Source organism: Synchiropus splendidus, chromosome 16 (assembly GCF_027744825.2).
Source record: "Synchiropus splendidus isolate RoL2022-P1 chromosome 16, RoL_Sspl_1.0, whole genome shotgun sequence".
NCBI lineage: Eukaryota > Metazoa > Chordata > Actinopteri > Syngnathiformes > Callionymidae > Synchiropus > Synchiropus splendidus.
In genome coordinates, this window is record NC_071349.1 from 4,792,403 (window position 1) to 4,816,296 (window position 23,894).

The 23,894-nt window shown below is 41.2% G+C and overlaps 3 protein-coding genes across 6 annotated transcripts; 1 reads left to right on the forward strand and 2 right to left on the reverse strand.

Moving 5' to 3' along the window:
• Positions 1 to 394: 394 nt before the first annotated feature.
• On the reverse strand, positions 395 to 9,510 carry lrit3b (leucine-rich repeat, immunoglobulin-like and transmembrane domains 3b). Of its 4 annotated transcripts, none has more exons than XR_008412717.1 (7): positions 9,101 to 9,510; positions 6,911 to 7,285; positions 6,761 to 6,846; positions 4,368 to 4,661; positions 4,240 to 4,299; positions 1,641 to 4,167; positions 395 to 1,099 (listed from the first exon to the last, which is right to left on the reverse strand). XR_008412717.1 is itself a non-coding variant. In XM_053846063.1 (7 exons), exons 1-7 carry the CDS (start codon positions 9,211 to 9,213, stop codon positions 1,758 to 1,760), a joined length of 1,008 nt encoding a protein of 335 aa, XP_053702038.1. In that variant the 5' UTR covers positions 9,214 to 9,510; the 3' UTR covers positions 395 to 1,757. The 4 variants fall into 4 exon arrangements, 3 of the variants coding, with proteins under 3 accessions (XP_053702038.1, XP_053702037.1, XP_053702036.1); XM_053846063.1 differs by having other exon boundaries at positions 395 to 1,762; positions 4,093 to 4,167; XM_053846062.1 differs by having other exon boundaries at positions 395 to 1,794; positions 4,093 to 4,167.
• A 1,514-nt stretch (positions 9,511 to 11,024) lies between these two features.
• fam241a (family with sequence similarity 241 member A) lies at positions 11,025 to 13,801 on the forward strand. Its single transcript, XM_053845982.1, has 2 exons — positions 11,025 to 11,258; positions 12,404 to 13,801. The coding sequence occupies exons 1-2, from the start codon at positions 11,025 to 11,027 to the stop codon at positions 12,692 to 12,694; spliced, it is 525 nt and encodes a 174-aa protein (XP_053701957.1). The 3' UTR covers positions 12,695 to 13,801.
• Positions 13,802 to 15,210: 1,409 nt separating this feature from the next.
• On the reverse strand, positions 15,211 to 23,031 carry jkamp (jnk1/mapk8 associated membrane protein). The gene is made up of 8 exons (XM_053845144.1): positions 22,911 to 23,031; positions 22,142 to 22,221; positions 21,813 to 21,967; positions 20,379 to 20,585; positions 19,570 to 19,751; positions 18,105 to 18,181; positions 17,141 to 17,364; positions 15,211 to 16,514 (listed from the first exon to the last, which is right to left on the reverse strand). Exons 1-7 carry the CDS (start codon positions 22,912 to 22,914, stop codon positions 17,146 to 17,148), a joined length of 924 nt encoding a protein of 307 aa, XP_053701119.1. The 5' UTR covers positions 22,915 to 23,031; the 3' UTR covers positions 15,211 to 16,514; positions 17,141 to 17,145.
• Between the last annotated feature and the right edge of the window lie 863 nt (positions 23,032 to 23,894).

A 23,894-nucleotide genomic window follows, 5' to 3' on the forward strand; every position in this document is an offset into this window, starting at 1 on the left:
TGGGGTTGTGAGGAGATAAAAATTTCAGAACTGAGAGAGAAAGAAATTTCACCATGGCAAGTACCAGCAACAAGCGACGTTCAAAGGTTTGGGATGAAGGGACGAAGGTTTGATCTCATACCACCTAGTTAAGTACAATGCAGTTCATGGCATACATTTTAGGTGTCCATAAATTAATTCTATTTTTTTTAAACATGTCTCAAAATTACACTTGCTTGTAGATGTGATGTTTTCTCTGTATGCAAGAGTTGTCTTAAAGCAATAACAGGTCATCTATGCTCAGACCAGGCATGCAAAGGCAAGCAAACCACTGTCCCTGTCAACTCTGAAAATCTAGAGAGTAAGCTAAATATATACAGTTACATACTGTATACATGTATGTGTGTCTATTTATTGTTGATATTGTGTATCATATCGATATTGTATATTGAAATCACCCTCAGAAAACATGCGCAGTAGGGCCCGCAAAATAGTGGGACACTTCAAGTCCAGTACAAAGGCAAAATAAAAGTTGTGTTTTATTCAAACGAACATTGGCATGAACCAAAAATAGCATGTTCAAGAGGTTGAAACGAGATGGAATAGCACTTATGGCATGCTCCAAGGCTGTATGAGCAGAGAGAGCCTTGAGCAGCCCTAGCATTTCTTGCTACTGACATAAGCCCTTTCAATGCAGATGAACATGAAACCATCAACCAATACCTGACAGTTTTAAGGCCATGTGGAAACAGTCAAACAGTCTGAAGAAAAGAGTGTCTGGGTCAAAAGCAATAGCCAAAGAAGAAGTTCCAGTGGAGACTGCAACAACATCTGCCAGTGCAGACAGGAACTATAACTTGTGGGGTTTACTCAACCATTACGCAGAGTCTCAGCGGCACACTAGCAATGCATCTACCAGAGCTACAGTGGAGATCCAGAGGTGCGCATCTTGATCACTGTTGAAACATTGTTGGTTTTCTCCAGTCATTCATTGTCTTACTGTCAGTGTCATAGATATTTAAAAGAAGAGATCCTGACAAGAGCCGAGGATCCACTAAAGTACCAGGTGGCACAGAAGACATGCAAAAGAATATTTTCCAAAGCTGGAGAGCTGGTCAGCCTGGAAAAAAAAAAATAAAAAATCACAGAGACAGTACAATGCTTCTGAATCCATACACCATGATCATTTGCATAGTAGGTGGAATATCTAATCTGTGCCTTCTGCTTTTATTTTTTGCATTAATATGGGATCTTTTTTAGAGTATGCAGGAGAGCATCTGTATATTTGACTGTAATGATTATATAAACATTATTGGTATGAATGAACAAAACACTTGAAGGGCCACACAGACTTTTCTTTATTACTGTGATGGGATTGAACCGGTGTTCTGGAGAGGTTGCTATGGCTTCTGTTGTTCACCAGATGTCACCGCCACTGAAGTTTTGAAGCTTCGAACCTTTTGCACAGTGGTCAGGAAAGCCTCAGTACTTCACTAGGATTCACTTGCCCATCACTCCAACAATACACAAGTAGTCAAACTCTAAGTCGAAATCAAATAAAAACAAATACAGGTGTGAAACATGCAAGTGGTGATCCAACACACGGCTGAGTACAAGAACATACCAGAACACAAGAGGAGACACACGAGAGGCCAAATTACCAGCATGGGAATGATGTCCATCTGGCAAACTGGAACCAGCAGGCTTTTCAGCAGCAGTTGTGAACAAGGGGGAAGCTTGATTGTTCATTGGCTCCAGGTGTGTGTGCCATTACCTACTCAATCTCAGGGAGACAGAGGGCAGAACACAGGATGACTAGCGACAAAATAAAAGCAGACCAAGACAACATTGACGGCCCTGCCTGTCCGTTTCCCCAGTGGACCCGCCCCCCGACCTTCCACTCGCCGGTGCCTCAAACCGCAACTAGTCGACACAGTAGTCCAGACAGGAGAATATGAATGCATTACTCTGTTTTTCTGCGCCACCTGCAGAAGTCCTCTGATGACTCTGCGATGGTGGGAGAGTGCAGGGAGCTGACGCTGAACTTTGTGGACTGGTGCCTGAGAAACCACCCCCAGTGATGCTGGTGGTGGACCCATCGAGGCGCCAGCTCTACACCGGTGATCATCCTGGGTACTGACATCGAGCGGGGTTTGTCATGCAGTACAAGTACTTAGGTGTTCACCTGAGCATCTCAACTGGACAAAAGACACTGATGCTATTTTCAAAAAAGGGCAGCTGTTTTATTTACATTTTTTATATTTGGAGTTATCCATTAGGTGGTTTTGTCCACTCAGATCCATTGTTACTATAACGTTGTCTCATAACATACAACAAACAAGAACAAACAAACGTCCAGTCCGATTCAGCTGTCGTGACAAGAAGAAGAGAAATATATTTTTTTAATGCCCATGGGCTATTCCCCCGATCCATGTGGGGTGGGAGAAAGAGGACCAAAAGACTGCCACCTGAACTCTGTCTGACTGAGTTTTACAAATGGCCTTCCTGTAGGTCCCATAGCCAGACTCTCAGAAGATTCACAGATGTAAGAATGCTTAGGGTTTGTCCATTGGATATCTAAATAGTCACACAAGCAATTTGGAAATTGGTCTGCAAGCCACATGCTGGCTACAGGATGAGTATTGGAATGGTGCATGCACATGGAGCAGTCCCATCCATGAGATATGGTCTACACACATGCACACTGTATGAGCAAATAACTCATAACCAGAAACGTTTTTCTCATATTGTCCCTTTCACTGTCTGAACGTCACTCATCGTTACCGTCGCAGCGATGGCGGACTCTAGTGGTCACCCCAGGAAACACAGATGTGGGTGTTGCCCAGCAGCAAAGTCTAATGTTGGTGAAACAACAATAGAGCCTTTTTCTATGGTGGCTCATGTTTGTTTTTCCATTTTTTTAAAATTCTCTGACTCCATGTTGTAACACACTATCTTCATAATTACGGTTGAATATTTAAATATTAAAATGCAACCATTAAATAACACAAAAATTCCCTTGGAAGTTTTTCTGATGCTGATTCTCCATTGACGCGAGATCTACAACAAAGCGGTGCAATTGCAGGGACTTGGAGTGATCAGTGACCAATTTGAAAGCATGCTAGTTATTTAGCATCTGGAAGCATTGTGTTTCTGTGTGCAACAAGTGTCAAGACTCAAGAGGCAAGACTCAACAACAGCGGAAGTGAGATATTTCTCCCTACCGTCTCCCTGCGCAGTCTAATGATGACTGAACATACACAGTTCAACGTCAGAAAATGACTGTGTAGGAGTCAGAATATCTATTTTCTGATGGATTATTGGTGATCATTTATGTATCACAAAATAGTACATATAAAAGAATTAGTTGTTGAAAGTTTTGCAGTCACTGATTGAGTTTAAACCGCTGTCTAGCATTTTCAATACTAGAATCATTTCAAACTACACAGAAAAGATTATCAATGGCACGGCAGTGTTTGTTGGAATTAAAGGAAGACAAAGAATGAATGTTTTGTATTTTTGCACAGTTTGCATGTTCACTGAAAGCTATCATACTAAGACCTACTGGTAACACTTTAATGGAGGAAAATCACTGTCACGATCTGAAACCCTCCGATTGACTAGAATTGAAGCAGATCATCCATGAGACGTGTAAGCCTTTGGTGGAAACCCTAGTTTATCCTGCACTGTCATTGATGGGCTTATCAAATTCAATTTCAAATGTACATAAAAGAAATGGCACACAAATGTCAGTCAGATTTTATACAAAAGAAAAAGAACAGTTTCAGTGACTGGCGCCAGGATGAAATTCCCAAAAGAATTAAGTCTTCTTGCTCACAATAGTTTTGTGTTATTCAGCAGGTCAACATTTAATTCAGAGTGACTTTTCCTGAGAAGGAGCAAAAACAACCTGTGCTGTTGGATTGTTCCTGGATGAAAGGATAGATGGCGCAGCGACTGGCCATTTTGGCTTTCTGTACTTGGATTGTGACTTAGGAAAGGTCTTCCCAGGTTTCTTCTGAGGTCGGGAACCACGGTTGACTCCTGCCACCTTGAGCTTAATGGGTGCCTCAGTGATGCCGGCCATGTTCCGTGCCTGGCATCTATACTCACCAGCGTCTCGGTACGACAGCCCATTTAAGCTGATGATCGACCAGCGGACACCCACTTGAGGTGATCCCTGCATGACTGAAATAAAAAAAAAACATGCTACATCCTCTAATGTGCAACTACTGCAATACATGGTTGCCCATTACTTACAACTTGCTAAGTTCTGTGGTAGTTGTTCTGAGCTGTCAATCATGTTTCTTCGGCAGCAATCTGTCCAAATCCAGACAAGAGACAGTAAGAGTCCAACAGGCATCGTAATTTGCAATGGCTCTTTTTACCTGAATAGGGAGAGATTTTTATCCAGGTTACAGTAGGCGTTGGGTAGCCAGTGGCATCACAGCGGAGAATGACGTTGCTCCCAAGTGGAGATATGATTCTTGTGGCAGCTGGCTGGATGGATGGCCTCATACAGCGGGTTAGGTCTGCATGGTTTAGTGGGAACACTGACTGATCCATGGACTTCCTGCAGGTGAGCAGCTGATCCATGAGAACTACTGGACTTCCAAGGGACATGGACAGTGACATGACCAGAGCAATCTGGCAATCACATAACCAGGGGTTGTCATGGAGACCTGTAACAAGACAGTTCAGTCGACTGACTGAAAGTACAGTATCAAGTCTAGTCATACTATGTTAGAAAAAAGCCCTTTTGATGTGTGCTATCCTGTTATTTTTAGGATTTTTAAAAGGAATACTGGGCACTGATGGAGCAAGTTTATTTTAATCAAATTCCATTTTTAATTTGTGTTTTTGAAAATCACATTTTCAAGACAAAATCTGTATTTTCACTGCTCAGCTGAAATCCTTGGATTTGAAAGGATTTTGAAGTGTGATACCTGATCGCATTTCAATCAGATAAACATGGCAATAGTTTCTATCTATACCTATTTTCCATTCATTTAATATGAAAACATTTGCTATATACTGTACTGCACACACCACATGTATATTTAAAGGGCACCATTATGCTCTTCCATGCTTTAATACTTACATACAGTTTTAGCACCATGAAGCTTCACCTTAATATATGAAGAAGTGTGAAAGTAATTTTATTTTTGAAATAACAAATATGGAGCATACAAGATATGCTGCCCCCTTTGCCATCCATTTGTTTTGTAACATAAGGGCTTGTTAAAGCAACCCAGACAGGATCATCAGGTTGAAGACTCACTGGACACTGTAAACAGTGCCTCTCATGTTACATGAAACATTGTGATGTTGTAAAGATTTCTTTGGCCACCTCCTCTAAGATTGTCCACATATCAACTACCTTGGGGAACTATAACTGCCTTAGAGCATACGTGGAAAGCAGTTCTCCTTCAGAACTTGAACTCAATGATGACACTTTGCCTGGTCTGTCACTTTAATTTCTGGCACACGTAAATAAAATATTATACTAAAATTAGAATTAAATTATTTTATATGGTCTTCTATGATGATTCTAGAAGCAATTTCCAAGTGAATGCAATGTCAACGCAGTGCTGTACTAAGGAAGATCAAGAGGCACCCTTTGATGACATCACAAGAGGAATATCTTCTCGGCTAAGAAACGTTGAAATGTTATGACCTGGCTGGATGTTCTAATTGTGTCAGTAAAAAGTGTAAGGCTGATCTTTTTCCCAAAAGATGCAGATCTCCATGCAGAATGGGTGAAGCAAGTTCAGAGAATGAAGGATAAGTGGCAAACAACACCATCTTCGGTGGTCTGCAGTGGTAACTAACCAACTGCAAAAAACAGTGGTAAGCAGTGGAGAAAGGCAATAGTGTCAAAACTTGAGAGAGCAAAAGGGCAAGTTCTTTGTTTATGTTTTGTGCTGTGATAAAAGTGTGTGTACACAACAGATAGGGCAAGACAATTGGGGTTATTCAGTTACAAGCTCAAAAAAAGCAACACATTATGGAATTTTTCTCTTTTTTGACACAAATACTTGTGCAATACGTGTATTTTAATGTGTATCTGATCCAATCTCTCTTCACAATAAGCCCATTCATGCTGAGACAAGCATGAATTATTACATCCAGAACAATGTGGCTCAAGTAAATAGGGCTTCAGTCCTTTGTCAGCGTGAACCATTTCTCATTCCTAAAAAAATGAAAGTTCCTAAAACTAATGTGCACAATAATTGAGCTAATTTATTTTCATGCTAAACTCTTTTATCATGCAGAGTATGCCTCCATCTCTAACAGTTTTCAAGCTGCAACATGCAATAGTGACAGCAAAATTAATTAATTAATTAATAAAATAAAAATATGATTGCGCAAGTGTTTGAAAATGCAGATATGTTAAATTCTTTCCTGGATCCAGATGATAATCAAACTCCAACCATCTGTTATTAAATTTCATTGGAATATGTCCATTACTTGTCATGTTATTTTGCGCCAAGACCGACAGACTGTTAAGTGCACGCAGGGACATAACCTTCATGGTGGTTGTAAATATGATTTTCTCATGTCTCCTATTTAAAGCAGTAAATACATAGGCTTCATACAGTTGAGAAAACTCAGAAACTGTCTGGATGTCACCCAAGTGCCCTCACACCTCACTGACTACCAGCTTTTAGAGCAGACTTAGAGAAGAATTGTGATCTTATGCACCTATGTACACAGCATGAGATCACAAACGTGTTTGCACATCCCTTTTGATTCCATTCTGCCCAATTATCCTACTTACCCAATATCCTTCTCCGGACTCGTCCAGGCCGTTGCTCAGGGAGGGGAAACCAGAGATCCAGCAGCTCTGGAGACAAGACTATCATCCTGTCACAGAGAAATGGATGAATATTTGAACACTATGAGCATGCTGTGCCACTCCTGGAACTACCTGTTGCTGGAAAGGTCCAGATAAGTGATGTTGTGGAGGAACAGTGCAGCATGAGATGGAAGGTTAGACAGGCGATTGTTGTGGAGGCCAAGTGTCTGAAGACGAGGCATGTCCTTCAGACCCTCCCATGGGAAGGTGGACAGCAAGTTTCCATCCAGCCGCAGTTCTCGCAGAGCCTTCAGGTTAACAAAACTACTGGGATGGATTGATGCAATGGAGTTGTACGTTAACCACAGAAAAAGCAACTGCGAGAGGTTGTAGAAGGCGGCCCTCGGCACCCTGGAGACAGGGGTCTTTTCCAGGCGCAGCTTTACAGTGTCAGCAGGGATATTGATGGCCACTGTAGAGATTCGGGGGTCACTGCATTGCACCAGCCTGGTCCACAGAGATGCAAAAGTCACTTTTGCTTCTAAACATCATCACATTCTCATTTTGGATATTCTGGTGTTAAAACTATTTGGTGCCAAAGACTTTGGGTTCATCAGCAGGTCCCCTTGGACCATAGATAAAATCAAACTAAATATGTAAAGTAAGTTACTTAATATTACATACGCCTCTAAACCTCCTAAAACAGTGGTCACCAACCTACGTGTGGATATACCTTTCATGTTTCTAATGTGTGGAGATCTGCCAGGGTTTCTCAACACCTTTCAAAGATGTATTTGCGACTATAGAGCCACATATACTGTCATATAACAAATAAAGTACAATATTTAGTGAGATGCTGAAATATGCTTTTTGGTTGATCTTATGTGAGCAGTATTGTTGTAATGTAGTCAAATGTTCCAAAAAGTTAGTGCCACATTGGTGTGCTCAATTTGCCGCAGCGGCCGTCCTGCAGGACAGCCTGCTTGGCGTAGAGCTTCAGTGGAGCATAGCGAGAAAACACGGAGACACTAGAGAGTGGCCGTGGGCGCATGTCTGAGTGTTTTTAGCAGCACTGTGGTCACCTGCTTCATGCTCCTTCATCTCAAAAGGGAAGAATCTGAATGAATTTCAGTTCCATGAATTCTTGTTTGATTATCATCTGTGAAAAGAATGTTCGCTTTGGATATCACACTTGTGTTTTTGTCTGACGATCGATGTGACACAGACATGCAGCACACGCTCTACAAAGAAGACACAAGTGTATTATCTCAAGCAAATGTTTATTTTCCCAAACTATAAGAAAACAAGAACTTACGTATCTGAAATTTGAGACGATTTCTCTCTGTGGTGTGGATGAAGCACGAAACAGATGACTACAGCGCTGCTACAAACACTCAAAACACACATCCCCAGCCACTTCTCTCACATCTCTGACAAGTTGTGTCTCATCGAAGCTCAACCACGCCGTCGGTAAACATCAAACTTATCGATTGATTTGTTAATACTGCACTGTTAATCATTAGCGCACAAGCTTCACTTGCACACGCTGCGCGCCATCTTCCTTTTTGTTGCCAGAGCAATATGTGGATGCACTGTTTAGTCGTGTAATAACACACTCGTAAGTGAAATAGCCAAGTGTTGCATTATTGGACACTATTATGTTGATAAAATCTTTCTTTAAGTTACATTTAGAACAGATAGAAAAAGTGTGAATAACTCATGATTAATCACGACTTAACTATGACTTTATTGCGATTAATCACAATTGAAAAATGTTACGATCTATTGAGAGCTGTAATAATAATGAAAGTGATGACCAAAAGAGATGCCACTGATGAGTGCAGTACTCATGGAAAAATTGTTTGTCGGAATTTGGGATTCATTGCCTATTGTTGCACATTGTTTTCTAAGCTCTTTTGTTTCACTTTTTTTTTCACACTTTATAATATTATTTCTTTTTAATTTATTGAGCTATATGTGCAAAGCCTGTTACAAACACAATTTCCCTTGGGGTTAATAAAGTTTTTCTGATTTTCTGATTTCTGATATACTACTTACTTTTGAAATTATTATTACAATTATTATTATTAAAAAATGCAATTTCTTGGCCAATGTAGATTGGTGACGGACTTATAGTTTGATAAACAATTCTGGACACATTCAGAAAATAAGTTACATCAGAGCAATGCTATTCACAAAAGCAAACTTTTTAACATTGAACTTTCATGGTACAGAAGGAACAGTGCTGACTGTTTTACGTGGAACTTAAATTCGGGGACAGGACAGCAGTAGCAGACTTGAGTAAGATCAATTTCAACTAACCTGAGGTCCGCGCTTCCGGTCTTCTCAGTGTTGCAGACACATAATGGTGGGCAAGCATCAACGATTAAGAGATGAAACTGCACCAGGAGGAGAAGGAGCTGCAGATACATCATTCATCAGAAATACCTAGTCCTCCCCCAGACTCTTTCCTTCTCCATATTCCCCGTGAGGTCCAGTCCACCTCAGTGCAGAGTGAAACTGAATCCCAGATTAGCTGGGATTACTCTGCTTACAAATGGATGTAATCCCCCGCCTTCTCTGTCACTGCAACAAATCACAACATCAGTGCGACGGCACAGATTTAGGTAATTGATGGAAGCACTTTTACAACTCAGTTCTGCGCTATCTCAACTGCTTGTCTGCCAGACTCGACATAATGCCTGAAACCTTTGGTGTGAAGATACAGTATCATAATGGTCTCTCCCCAGCAACATCAGCGACAACAGTGGAAGAGTGACGCACGATGATAGTGTGGGGCCACGGCCAGTGGCAGATGCGACCCTTGTGCTAGACGGATTTCAGCTCTCATTCTACGGCCCCTCACTCATTCTGGAGTCACTGGGCAGCACATCTCCACAGACGGATTTGTCCACTGTTGCTGCATGAAGGAGCAATTCTATCATTCCTCACTGCTCACTGCTATCAGATTGCATATTGATGAACTTTGACGAGACTGACTGGCCGTTTGTTTGAAGTATATTTCATGTTTTGTTATGGTGTTGGCTTTTCTGTTTCTACAGTGTTACATTTTTTTGATAGAGTTGATTATGTTGTTTCTGTGTCTATGTCTTTAATGTTCAATGTTTGTCTTTAATGTCTGTATGCTGATGTGACAACAAAAATTTCCCCATTATAAGAAGAATAAAGGCAGTCTAATCTAATCGCATCTCCTTCGTCTTTTTCTTTAGGCTTCATCCTTCAGGGGTCGCCACAGTGGATCATCTTCCTCCATCTCACCCTGTCCTCTGCTTCCTCTTCTCTCAAACCTACAAACCTCATGTCCTCCCTCACCATGTCTATACATCTTTGCCCTTCCTCTCCACCTTCTGCCTGGCAGTTCCAACCTCAACATCTTCCTACCAATCCTACTATCTCTCCTCTGAGAAGTGAAGCATTGAAGTGAAGTGTGATGGCGAGGCATTCGCCTTCATAAGAATTTTACTGTTCCAACATTACAAGGTGTTTTTTTTTTTGTTTTTTTGTTTTTTGTTAGAATGAAAGCTAGGGCTTGATTTGCAGGCAAATAAAGCAGTGGCCAGTATATTCATCAGTATATGGTTAGCAGCCACTGTCTATCTTCTGGGGGTTTGACTAATGTCAGGGGTCTCTCTACTCCTCCTGCACCTATGCTTCTGGTGAGGAAGTGAGATTCTGCTTTCGTCAGGAGTACAGGAAGGATGCTTATTCCCTACATCCTATTAATGACACCCTTGACATTCTGACAAATGCATGTTGGTTTGCAACCATCTATATTCATTGATAAGGGGTAGGTTTGAGGTGTTGCGTTATCTACAGCAGGGGTTCTAAATCTTTCTGATCTCTGGGGCCTCACTTTCCAGAACAGAAGGCCTGGAACTCATTCAAATATTAACACACAATATAACACACCTAAACATTCAACAAGCAGCAGAACCAGGCTCAAGCAAAGCATGGCCATTTCATCCATGCTTATCATCCTTGTTGTGCTAGTATTGTCATTGTCAATGTGTTTATATTCTCTACTTTAGAATAAACAGAGCAAACAGAAACAAGCACACAGAAGCAAATGATAAAGTGTGCTTTACATGTTTATGATCCTTTTTGAAATGTACCATGGTTGTTGTACTGTACACTTGCCGTTAAATAAAATGGGTGCATGAATGAATGAACAACTATATAAAAACAATATGTAAATTAAAAGCAGCTCCTTGGTGCAGTTCTTAACATGACCTACAGGTGGCGTTTACTCACATTTGGTCATGGAAGTGCACTCACGGCGGAGCACGCTTGCTCTGGCTGTCATGAAGAAGACGTGAATCTGTTCACTCGCCGGAAAGGCTCCGCCGCTGTCAACATGTCTGCGGATTCGGAGAACCTTCGTTGTGTATTTCATCGTGAGGGAGCGCTTCTTCACGCCAGAGCCCTACCGATGGATCGGCACGGAGAAGAACGACTGCTAGTAAGTGTTAGCTTTAGCTGTTTACTTAGTCTCATGCTAACTCGGAAGTGTTCACTTTCGTATATCTGCGCTGTTGCTGCTATGACAAGTTTTAAATATGCAGTAAAAAAACAGAACACTGAAATTATTTTTCGCTTTTTGTGTACTCTGAAGATATAAGTGTTAAAATAGGATTCGTGTGGATGGAGCAAAATAATCGTATTGTTTATAGTGGTTATTCTTAGGGGTGTGACCTCACGAAATGCTTCGGGACCACGATACGAAACACTCACGAAATGAAACGTTTATATGTGTCTTGAGTCACATCTCGTCGCTGTCAAAATGTTGGGGGGGAAACGATTGTGGGGAGAATTAATGATGTTTAATATTGTCACACAAAATGCCATAAATTGAGACTCCTTGCTTTCATTTGATCCTCGAACTGAAAAACTAATCTAGTCTTGTTTGTTGAAAATGATCTCTAAAATCAAACCATGCTCTCACATGCTGTACCAAGCCAGCCAGGACCCTCAGGTGGCATTCTGCTCCAAGTGAAAAAGTATTTTCCATTGGGGCCAGGGGTCATCTTCAACGCAACATGTACCTCCACCTTTAAAATAATAACACAGGTTTACAGTACAGGCTTGCATGTATTTCATGTGGCCCAAACACTTTACAGAGTGTTTACTCAGCCGTCCAAACTTTCTTTGCTGCTTAACCTGTAAAGCACTTTTTGAGTAACATTCCCAAAAGTGCTCTATACATTAAACTTTTAATTTTTTAATTCTGTGGAAATGTCAAACTGCATTGTGTTTTCTTTCACAGAATGTAGGTTGTGATATGACAAGAATAAGTGAGAAGGATGTAATCGGAGTGTGACAGTCCATCATGCTGCCGTGATCGTGTGTAGTTAGAGACACATCTGGCTTAAAAGTTGCGCTTTTTAACGGTTTGTTCGCTCCGACTGTGGTTTGTGTGGTAGACAATGTGAGCATATGACGAGTGTGCAGCGTTAATAGCTCTGTGAGTGAGAGTCAGTGCTGGTACCAAAATGTGTCCGGACTGTCACTGGGTGATGGTCACATGAAAGTAAATGGAAGAGCGAGACAGTGAAGGTTCCTTTTTATGTTGTGTCACTGAAGTCTAAACTGTGTCTGTCCCTGCAGGTTGACAATAGCCGGACCCGTCCTGAATTGATGGGTCCAGACATGTGGGTCCCAGCTGAGACGCCGGCCAGCACAAAACCCCTCCTCGATGACTGCGAACGCATGGGGACGCTGTTCGGAATGCTGAACAAGTGCCTGCGGGGAATGGGCTTCAGCCACATGTACTTTGGGGAAAAGGTTGTGGAGCCAGTGCTGGTGGTCTTCTTCTGGTTGCTCTTGTGGTTCCTTGGCTTCCAAGCACTGGGTCTGGTTGGGACCCTCTGCTTAATCATCATCTACATTCAGAAGTGACATTGAACCTGGCAGTCTGGTCATCGTGACAGAGTCCCTGGGTGTGAGCTTTTCTTCCTCAGAGTGAACCAAGGCATGATCATAGTTTAGATGGTTTGCAATTGTTTATGATGGCATCAAGTATGAAGGAACAGGCAGTGACTTGTGCCGTTTGACAACGACTGGAATATGTTGTGGAGAGGAATGAAGTTTGATGTATTGAAGGGTGCATATATTTGTGATGTGTGTTGATGTTGCTGTGATCCTCGGAAGTTACACCAACACATGCATCAGACCAATGATGAATACATCCATTGTATCATTTTGACCGATCACATCAGTCTCTAGAGCACACGCACATGAGAGCTCGAGTCATTGGGTGGGTGTTCTTGCCGATCTCAGGTTTTTTCTCCATTTAGCTCTTTCATTTGTTTGTGTTTTGAAGACAGCAATCTTTTATTGTTTTTTTTTTTTTTTGCTCAGAGATTTCTGCATATAGAGACAGAACAGCTGGTCAATGCATGACTGTTTATTAACTGTAATGAATTAATATATTGTCAGAGGCCACTTCAATGCAGTAAATATGTGTTGTGTGGTGCACATGAACTCAATAAAATCCTGAACTATTCCGGCTGTGAGTCTGTTGGATTCTCGAATGCATTCACAAATTGAAAGACTTGAAGTGAAAGAGAGGCTTGGTATGCAAGGTGGAGTTTATGGCTCCCTGAAGGGAGCTGCTTCTTGAAGACGAGCATGTTGTAGCAGCTTGTGCCGAATTGGATGGCCATTTCTTTTGAAAAATAATAAAATTAAACATTCTATCGCCCATTTTTTGGTTGTATCAGAATCAGCGTTGTTGAAGAGGCCCTTGAAACCAGATTTTCATCTAAGGTATACTAATAGAGTACCTCTATACAATTCTAAATGTTTAGAAAAGGTATAACAAGTGTGCAAAAGACTGCGAGAGCCTCGCACAAAAAGTTGTTTTCATTGAATTACTGACAAGGACAAAGAACTGCAAATGTGAATGAAGAGCCACACCCGAGAGTCACTTCCGTTTCACAAATGACAATAACCGAATCACTTTCAGTCTTCGAAAAAGCTCCTTGGTTGAACCGGTAATGCAGTTCATGTCTGTCAAATGGTCCTCTGTGTGTTTGTAGCAAAAGACTTCTGAAGCAGTGCTGTCTTATGAATCTTTAAAGCAGGAATTCAGGAATGGCAAATGCATGTTCTTCCTCATCAGAGATAAAAAAAAAAAAAAAAAAAACATCTCTTTGTCTTTCAAGACTATAGATAGACTGGCAGATGAAAAACTGCTCAGTGAAGTCTGTAAGTGGCACTGGTTAAAGCAAGCAGTACGTCATCAATCCCCTGATCCTTCGCAGCTCACATGAATGCACTTTGTACAACTCATTTCATTATGATGTTGATGTTGGGAAAGTGCACTTTTGTGTCCTATGGTGAAGCAGAAGGCATCAATTTTTGTTCAGAAGTTTGCGTGAGGAAACCTCATGATTCACCATTTCAACAATTATTAAACACTTGCGCATGCAACAATCTGGGCAGCAACTTGTTTGCAATGTTGATCAGTTGATCCTTTCTCTCTTTATTACATTTAGTGATGTCGGGTTGATTTTGCAACTCTACCCACACTAGCCTCCTCGCACACCCGGCTGATCCTAAGTACAAGCAGAGCTTGCCTGTGTTTCTGAGCTATTGATGAACCCTTATTGTCTTATTTTAATTCAAATTAAACTACCTGAATAAATGTTTACAAAACAGCTCAATCCAGCTTCATATTTTATCTGCAGTGTGACACGTCAATGGCTTAGTGGGTTCAGTTGGGGACATGTATGTGCAGTAACTCCGAGAGAATGCTTGTCTGTTGCTTGTCCTCCTCCTGCAGATTGTTCTGGTCTGTGGGCTGTGACAGGTTTTTTGGCACCAGGTTAGAAATCAGTTTTTTATTTTTTTCCAAGAGTGCGATAGAATGCAAGGATGGTTGTTAAAATATGTTGAGTTTAGTATAGTTGAGTTTTCTTTCGTTGGTCTCATCTTTAGTGTTCACCTGTGTGCGCCACAGAAAATATTCTTCCCCATGATTTTGTGTGGTCAATTGGAGGCAGGTCTGAATGCAAATGACCCCATCCTATTATAATTTCAGACATTATGAATTCCATTTGCACAACTGGATTTAAAACTTTTCTGTGCACGTTGGTAAAGGAGGTCCCTGGTTTATATTTTGTCCCAATCTTATAAAATATATGGGGAGCTGGGGGAGTTCAAGCAGTGTTGGAGCTCTGGAGGAGAATGTGGTCAGAAACCCAAATAGCTGATGGGATCAAGCACATTGTCAGTAGTGATGGGCTTCATGAAAGAATGTCCTCATTTTCAGAGGTGTGGGTAGTGCACTTCTATTTGAAATGGTTGTTCAAATCCAAAGGTTTTAGAACAGACGGTGACATCTAGTCGGCTCTGACACAATTCATGAAGCCTCATCAGCCAGGTGTGACTATTACTTGGTAGGCGTTTTAAATTACACGACGCATGACAGTGGAACTGAAAAGCTGTGGCCTATAGCTGGGATTATCATTTGTTCAGTCAGAAGATGACAACAAGAAGATTGTTATGACCTGCATCTGGACAATAATGGCCATCAGCTTTTGGATGCTACAGGGTCGTCTCACTGGCCTCAAATCATCCTGCAACAATTACTTCCATAGAACAAAAGGAGACTCACAGTAGTCAGTTTAAAACTTGGTTCCCAAGTTACATTTCCATGTTGTTGACCCTTTATTCAGAGACAAATTAAGTTTAAAACATAGTAAAATACTCATGTCCATGCTGTATATACACATACACAACAACATACATCATGAAATTCACATTTTCTTATCTTCAACATATACAGTATGACAAGAACTTCCTTCCTAGAACAAGCAACCTGCCCATCTTAAACCAAACATGTTGCCAATTGTGTGCTGCCATAGACACCTGGCTGTAGGTACTTCAATGCTTCTTGGAAAAGCAGGGTCTCAATGGAACGGACATGTTATTCACGCATCACAACGGTCCGGTAGTCAGTATTAACAAAAAGACATTTTCCATTCTGCTTTTGGCACTTGTTGATGGTGACCTTGACTTCAGGTGCATTGAAGTGTTGATGCTGCTGCCTTGTTACACCCACAATGACTCAGAAGAAAAGAGTGCACGGCAACACCCTTTGTCATGGAGGTGACATTACCAACAATTTGCTTCTCTCCGTGCAGTGTGTTAATTTCGAGATAGACAGCAGTCGTTTTTCAGGGCTTAATCCGACTAGTCAGTGTATGGGAATAAATATAGCCAGAGTTCATGACACCGGTTCCCTGCTACTGGTGCTGTCCACCAAATGCATTGCACAAGCCCGACGCCTGGCACCTGCCACACCAGATGGGAGGCGTTGCACCACAACTTTAGCAGTTCATATGAGGATTGTGGCATTGCACAATACTTTTTGTTCAATGGGCATTTAAAAGGAACAATGAACAGCTTTGTGGGAACAGGGTGATGCAGGTGCGCAAGTATGACACTCCACAACAGCGGCCCTGTCCCCTCTAAAGCCTGACAGTCTATACAGTGTTTGGATCAAGGTTTTTGTTATGACCTCATGGCTGATACCCATAATGCAACAATCATCCTCCCAAAACCTGGTATAACGTCAGATGTCCAAGTCACCACAAGATCACTGACGTCGATAGCAGTCCCAAAAATTCAGTGGCAAGAGGTTCGAACCCATCTTCACCTGGTCAGTCCACATCTTCACGGGTCTAAGAACAGGTAAAGCAGTTTCGTATGCCTATATGAGGGGAGAAGATGGACCCAAAAAAAAACAAAAATATCAATTCAGTCCAAAAGCAGCGGAGCAATAAGCATCCTGTGATCATGTTGTGTGGGGAACCTGCTGTAAATCTGTAAACGGTATGTTTTTATCGGATCTTCTAGTTTTTTTAATCCAGCATTACAGAATCAATAATCACTTCAAGCTCCTCTAATAGATTTGACCTGCGCAATGCATTGCCTCCGCTACATTACAGAGTGTATGGGAAATATTTCTCCTCACAATTATTTCACATAGATTTAAAAGGAACAGGAGTGAGTACTTCTACCTCTTTAGACCCCTTCACTGAACTAGATTTATGCAGCGACGGACCAGATCAGGCAGCGACAGGCTCGACTGTGACGACGTGACAACACCATTAAGGGAGAAAGGTAATGTCACAGTGAACACTCGAGGTGGAATTTATTCTGCTATATGACAAATGTTGGATTGTCTAGAAAAATGACAAATGTGCTAATGAGCTTCACCAATGAAAACATGTTTCCATATCTAATCACCTTGTGACAAACAATTTTTTGTACAATGCAAGTGCACACACGAAAACAAAAGAACAATGGGCCTTTCACTCTTTCAAGGCTACTGACCTGTCTCAGTGGCCGTTGCCGGCCTCAGACAGGATACGACTGGGCTCAGTGAACTTGGCAGTGCTGATATAGAAGAGGGCGGGGCAGGGCACCAGCACCAGCAGGGGCAGGTCTTGGTCCAGTTTGTCCAGTCTGGATATGGAGATGATGCCATAAGCGTGCAGGAGCCAGTGGCTGAACAGAACCACCAGGCGCTTCTTCTTGACAAGCAGGTTCTTGAACGCCTGACGCAACAAGAGAAAAGTCAACAGGAAGAACACACCAGGAAACCACAACACAGCGTGTTTTCTATGTACCCTGTTAAGTGTTAATGAAATCGCATTACTGCTGACTAACTACACAAACTTTATTATTACTTGCATTTACCAGGTGGAACTTTTTAAGGCCAAAACTGCACAAAATCAAGAATCACACTGACGGCGAATGATCTCAAAATGAATCATCTCCGGCTACTTGGATACACCCCTCCACCCTGACTACCAGAGGTGGCCGTGTTCTAAAGCTGACTGATGACCCAAGTCACAGGAACGAGCACTCAGGAAATCTGATACATTCGCCAAAATAATGTCATGAACTGGTTGTTTGTTGGTGTTTTTGGCACTTTTAAAAAGTCATATTTACTTTATTTAGTTTGTCTCGATTTCAGTATGTGCGCATTTATATATTTGAGTGTGATATGTTCATCTATTTTTTAAATAAAAAGTATCTGTTTAATGTGTTTAACAAATAAATAATTGTTAAAAAAAAAAAAAATCAGAGTTGTACTAATTCAAAAAAGGGGAAAAAAGTCATCACATTTCAACGAAGTGGTGAAGGAACTGTACTCTTATTTCCCCCCTTGTTTTCCCTTTATGGGAAGAATAAAGGCAGTCTAATCTGATCTAATAATACTGTAAGCATCTAGCCATATATTTGTATGATCTCTACAATATTGCAGTGAAGAGAACAGCCTCTGCAAACCCACCTGGATCTCAGAGGCAGACATGTAGACCGCCAGAGTAACCAGCGACAGGACCAGGATGATGTAAGGAAAGGCGTAATCTGAAAGAATATAACATACATATCAACATAGCAATTCTTGAATTCCATTTTGTACTGTATTTATTTATATTCTTTCCTCTGATTATCTATTGGTGAATTCAAATCATGCTTCTGAAATGGCAGAACTATTTGTTCCACATGCAGGTATTTCCGATGATGTTCATTTTTTGGTTGTACAACAGTTCAGTCATGCGTACAACGAAGAACACTGCAGTCCAATTTGCCCACGTTGAACTTGAGTGTCATATTTTTCTTTTAATATGTCATTTAAAAACCTGTGGAATGTATTGTGATAGTTGGCTTAACAGGTGCGCCCAAACTATAAAGAAACAGTGAAGAGATACAGTAGGAGTATCCAACAGATTTGTACAAACTGTGGGTTTTCTTTTTTTTTTTTACTATAATATATTTTTTAATACAACAATGACGATGGCTGGGCATCATCATTATGACAGGTCTGTGCACTCCACTGCAGCCTCGACTTCCATTCACAGTGTATTTTCTCCCACCCCTTCAATCACAGACATTTCACAGTTTTCCCCGCTACACCTGTGTGACCAGGCCTCCACCATGGCCCTGAAAAGGCAAAGCACCTGTATGTGTTGCTTGCAGACTGTCATGGCAAGGTGACTCACTGTATAGCGCAAACAAAACTGCTCTGTAAGTCTCTGTTTTGCTCTAATTATAAAGTGTCCCTTGTCTCTGCGACTGGAATGGTTTTCTATGTACTATGTACAAAATGTCACAGAGATTGAAGTTACAGGTGTTTGCCATCTAGTGGAGAGCAGTAACTACATCTGGCTTCATGCAGCGTGGCTTGTTTAAACCTAAAGGATTAAGAGAGCAGCTACTCGACCGTCGCAACAAACTATTAGGTATTTCAGGCTGTTGGCGCTTCACAGGGTTGCCGTAATTACAAGCAGTTATGGAGGCAGAGTCCCAGAAACTAAAAAATACTGATTTTAAAATAGACATGTTTACTGGCGAGTGCAACATGCAACATTGGCTGGTCGAGATGGATCCTGCAGGAGGTGGTTGAATAGCCACAATGCCAAGACTACCATAGCATAAGAGGGATGTGCCACAACGTGAACCAGAATTTGGGGTTCCTGAAAGTCTCTGACTAACCATGGCTCAAAATTACATCATAAAAGGAGGAACTGTGTCAACCTCAGCAAAACCATCTTCAAGTATGACAAGCCACTTCATGCAGCAAGGAATACAACAACGACATTGGCTGCAAAACTTATTGAATCTGAAATAACATTTATGAAAATCAGAGAAATAACACCTCTATAATAGTTTTGTGAATAATTCAATTTATATTTCATGTGAAATCACACAAAAAATTGTCTCAAGCCCACACACATAGTAGAGGATTCACTTACAGAGAAGTCCTCCTCCCACTGCCTGGAGGACAGTCAGTATGGGGAAGAAGTAGAGCGCAGCATAAATGCTCTTGAAGCGGTCTGACTTCCCCAGGCCACAGGCAACCTTCTTGACCAGCAGTGGGCGCAGCAACATCATCAACACCAAGCAGAGAGCATAATAGATGAGGACGATTGTATAGCTGCGGAAAGGTAGCACATTTGTAAGTCTCAGCAAGATGAATGGAGGAATGTAAATATTAATCATAGAGGTGCAAAGATTAATCTAGTAGATCAATGTATCGATTAATAATATAATATGTCTGAGACAGTGGTATCACCACATCACAACGTCGATCCAACAGCAAGCAAAGCAGCTGCTGATGGTGGGTTGAAGCAGCCAAGCACGAAATGATCGAGTCATCATTGTGGGCCAGTGTTTGGACACGTTTTGGCTTTTGCAAGAATGGAGGTGTTCTAAATAGATTTTTTGCAGTTTGTTGGATTTGTAAAGGTGAAGTAAAATTGAACGTCAACAGGACAAATCTCACCAAATGACCGTCATGGCATCTCTCGCCACGTTAGTGCCGTTATATATGAGTGCACTGTTGTTTGTTCATTTAACCTGAAGAAATGTTTTGATATGCATCTTTACCTTGGAATAAAAGTGAAAGTGAAGTAAGTTTTTGAATGTATAAATATTAGAGTATTACTATGTTAATTTATTAAGTTATTTATTTTTATTTGAAGGCATTTAACTACTTGAGAGATATTTAAAAACAAAATACCTTCTCAGAACTTACATATGTGAGTTTATCATTCTTACTTACAGCGGGTAGACAGCCTCCTGCGTGCAGTGCAAAGTATTGACGTAGTCCGGGCTGGGATTGTATAACATTGTGTACCAATCCGACAACATTTGGACCCGACAGGAACGGATTGTCAGGAACCCCACTGGATCCGTCATCAAAAGCGTAACTACTGCAGCCAGGCTGCTTTCCAACAGAGCAGTCATGTGTTGCAGAAGTGCGCTGGAACTGAGGCGAGCATGCATGGACAAACAAGAGGACACAAATGAACTATTAAATATGATGCTGAATACAAGTGGCCAATATTGTTGACAGACCACATCACATATTTAATCTTCATTGTCTGCCTCCACTATGTCCCTCAGGGGGAAAAAATGTCCCTATTCAACAACTGCATTTCCAGACTATTGCGTGCACCGAAATATCAACTGCACCCACGAAATTTAAGAAGGAAATCTTAAAAAGATAGAAAGAATGAAAGAGATCTTTTCGTTTTTAAGTCACACCATTCCATAAGCCGCGTGTGCACTGTTGCTGTCTGTGCCACAGAAAATGCTATCTAGTTCTAGTTTTGAAAACAGGGTCAAGCATGAAGACTGACTCATGAAACAATCTCAGCAATGTTCTGAACTTGAATCATGAACTCCTCACATCTTATTTACATTTGAAGTGTTCATAATATGCTGTTTTCACCCTCCAGTAGAGTGTCTCTGATGGCAGAGCTGCGGACACAAGGGCGATAACAATGCAATTTAAGCGTTTTAAAGCCAAATAAAACGCCTGTAATGTCATTGTTTTGATGTGACAAGGCTGAATATTTTTGCCAGCATGACTGTACCACTGTAAAAACTAGGGATGCTCCGAGAGACAGGGAGAGCACTCAGTGGAAGCAGCCGTCTTCAACCTCTTTTATGAAGGTTCCCACTCTGGACGTTTTCCTTTTTTTTTTTCATGTGGCCAAAGAACGCTGCATCTGACACACACAAAACAGTAGCGGATTTGCTTGAGTCCGTCTTAAAACGACACCCAAGAAAGGCTGGTCATCTGGTTCAGTAAAATTAATGATTGTTTGGTGTGCAATATGGTTAGTGTTCCGAATGTCAGACCGATGAGTGTCTGCGAGTGACTGCCGGTTCCTGCAGTTTCACCTTCATGAGAACAGAAAACTGTCTGTGCTCCATCAAATGTTTTAAATATGGTATTTAATTCATGGCATTGACGCCTGTTAACATGCATGTGCTGCAAGATGCTAATTTATATGACAGACTGTCACATGTAATAGGATTTTGTGATCAGCCAATTCGTTGTATAAGCCGCAGGAAAAAAGTAGCGGCTTATCGTCCGGAAAATACGGTATTATTAAAAATACAAGACACACAATCTGGCACCAACTTTCCCCCTTGTAAGGCCAATAAAGTCTTATACAAAGTGGTCATTTGTGTAAGTCAGTCATACCTCTTCTTTCCAGAGTACCACTCGATGAAGAACCAGTGAAGCACCAGTGGCAACATGGCCATAAAACCCAGGTACAGCCAGTCGTAAAGCTCAGGAGACTCGCTGCAGCGTTCACACACCTTTTGGATGTTGGCCCGCTCACCACGAGGACACACCTAGTGGGACAGAGACAAATGTCTGACAGCTGCAATGACTGTTAACAGAAGAAGTCAGAAAATAAGCATGTCATTAATGGTTCTTCAAAACAGTAGTTTATCTAAAAAAAAATAAAATAAAAAAGACCACAAGATGTTATATTGTTTGCAGTTGTATCACCCATGAATACTCACACCACACTCTCCCTCCAATGAACCGTTGACCATCATCCTGCCACAATAGAGGCCTGGGCATGTTGAGCTCATGGCCACAGCTGTGAGACAAATGCAGAAGAGGTAACTTCCAACAACACACATTGTATTCGTTTTCACTGTATTTATTTATTTGTTATGTTTTTGCTCATTATTGCACGTAATTCCAAAGCACTTTCCTACTTGGTGGGATCCTCACTGACCTTGACAATGAAGCCAATTCTGATTTTGGTTCTGTTTACTGAGACAGTTTACAAAGCTATCTACGCCGATATTTGATTAATAATTGCCTTCTTTATTAATAATAGTGATTGATCCGTTCTCTGAGAGAAGAACATTATAAAACATGATGTTGAGCCCTGAGTGATATTATGAATTAATGAATGTTTTACTTTCTTTTATTCCGTTGACACTTGCTTGAACGAAGACGATAAAATAATGACAAAATTACATGATAATACAATGATAAAAGTAGAAGACGCTACACAGCTGCTTTGAAACACATAGTTAAAACGGGCAGCTCCGTTCAAGCTTGATTTCAGACCCCAGTTCAAGGTACCGTGCCTAAAACCCAAGCCCTCAACTCCCGTCCTGTAAGGGCCGAACTGGTGCAGATTTTGGTTCCGACTGATCAAGCACTCATACTACGTATCGACAATTGGTTGGAACAAAAACCTGCTCCAGTCCAGCCCATTGAGAACCTAAGTCAACATCCCTAGTCTAAAATGATTGACATCAGCTACATACGTACCCATTGTATCCGTTAACAAACGACAAAAAAGATGCTGTTTGGGATTTTAAGTATATACCGGAAAAATATTGCGAAGACACGGAAGTACTTCTTCTTCTTCGCTTGATATGATGGAACGCAGACATTGTCCATTGCCCTCTAGTGGTAAACTAATGGCATACTGTCGGTTTCAACGTGGACGCCCTAAATTTGCATTTACATTTATTTTCCATCATTAGTATCATGATCAACTATGCCTGACTGACTTCTGCCTCAGTCAGATGGAATAAGAATGGAGGTTTGTCGACCCTGTTACTGTAGGGCAGTCAGCTTTTAAAAGTGAAGACGTTGTTGGTGTGCCTTAGGCTCCTGTCCCTGCTAGTCCTGTTACATTCGCTCAAGGTCTGGCTGTTGAGAGGTCGAGAATGGGTGGACTGGATTGGGTTTGACGGAATAGTTACTAGGGATGATCCGATCAGGGCTTTTGCTGCCTATCACCGATACCGATCACATGGCTTGACAATGAATTTGTAATAAAAATGATGAGACCTTCTGTGTACATGTGAAAACATGAACCATGAAATGATTTTAAATCAGACACATAATATACCTCTCCAAGAAGGCAAAAAAATAAGTTTGCAGAATGCAACTATTCTGTCAAATGGACAACTGAAAAACATTTAATTTGACATGAAATGTTGCAGTTCTTCATCATTTACATTCTTTAAACATTCTTTTATTATGATGCTTATCCACTGTACTGGTTCCACCAGTGTAGAACCTCACCACGTGTTGAGGAATGTTGTATATATTGTTTTGACTACACTAAACATGTTGACAATTAGTGATGACAACAAAATAAGCCATGAAAGTCCAGTAACTGCATTTGTAAAATTGTCTTTATGCTTCAGTTAAAACAATGAGCTTTCTACATGCTTATTAACTAGTTTTACAAAAGGTTATTTTTCTCTTCCTTGAGTTCTATGTTTAAGTAATTTATGTCTA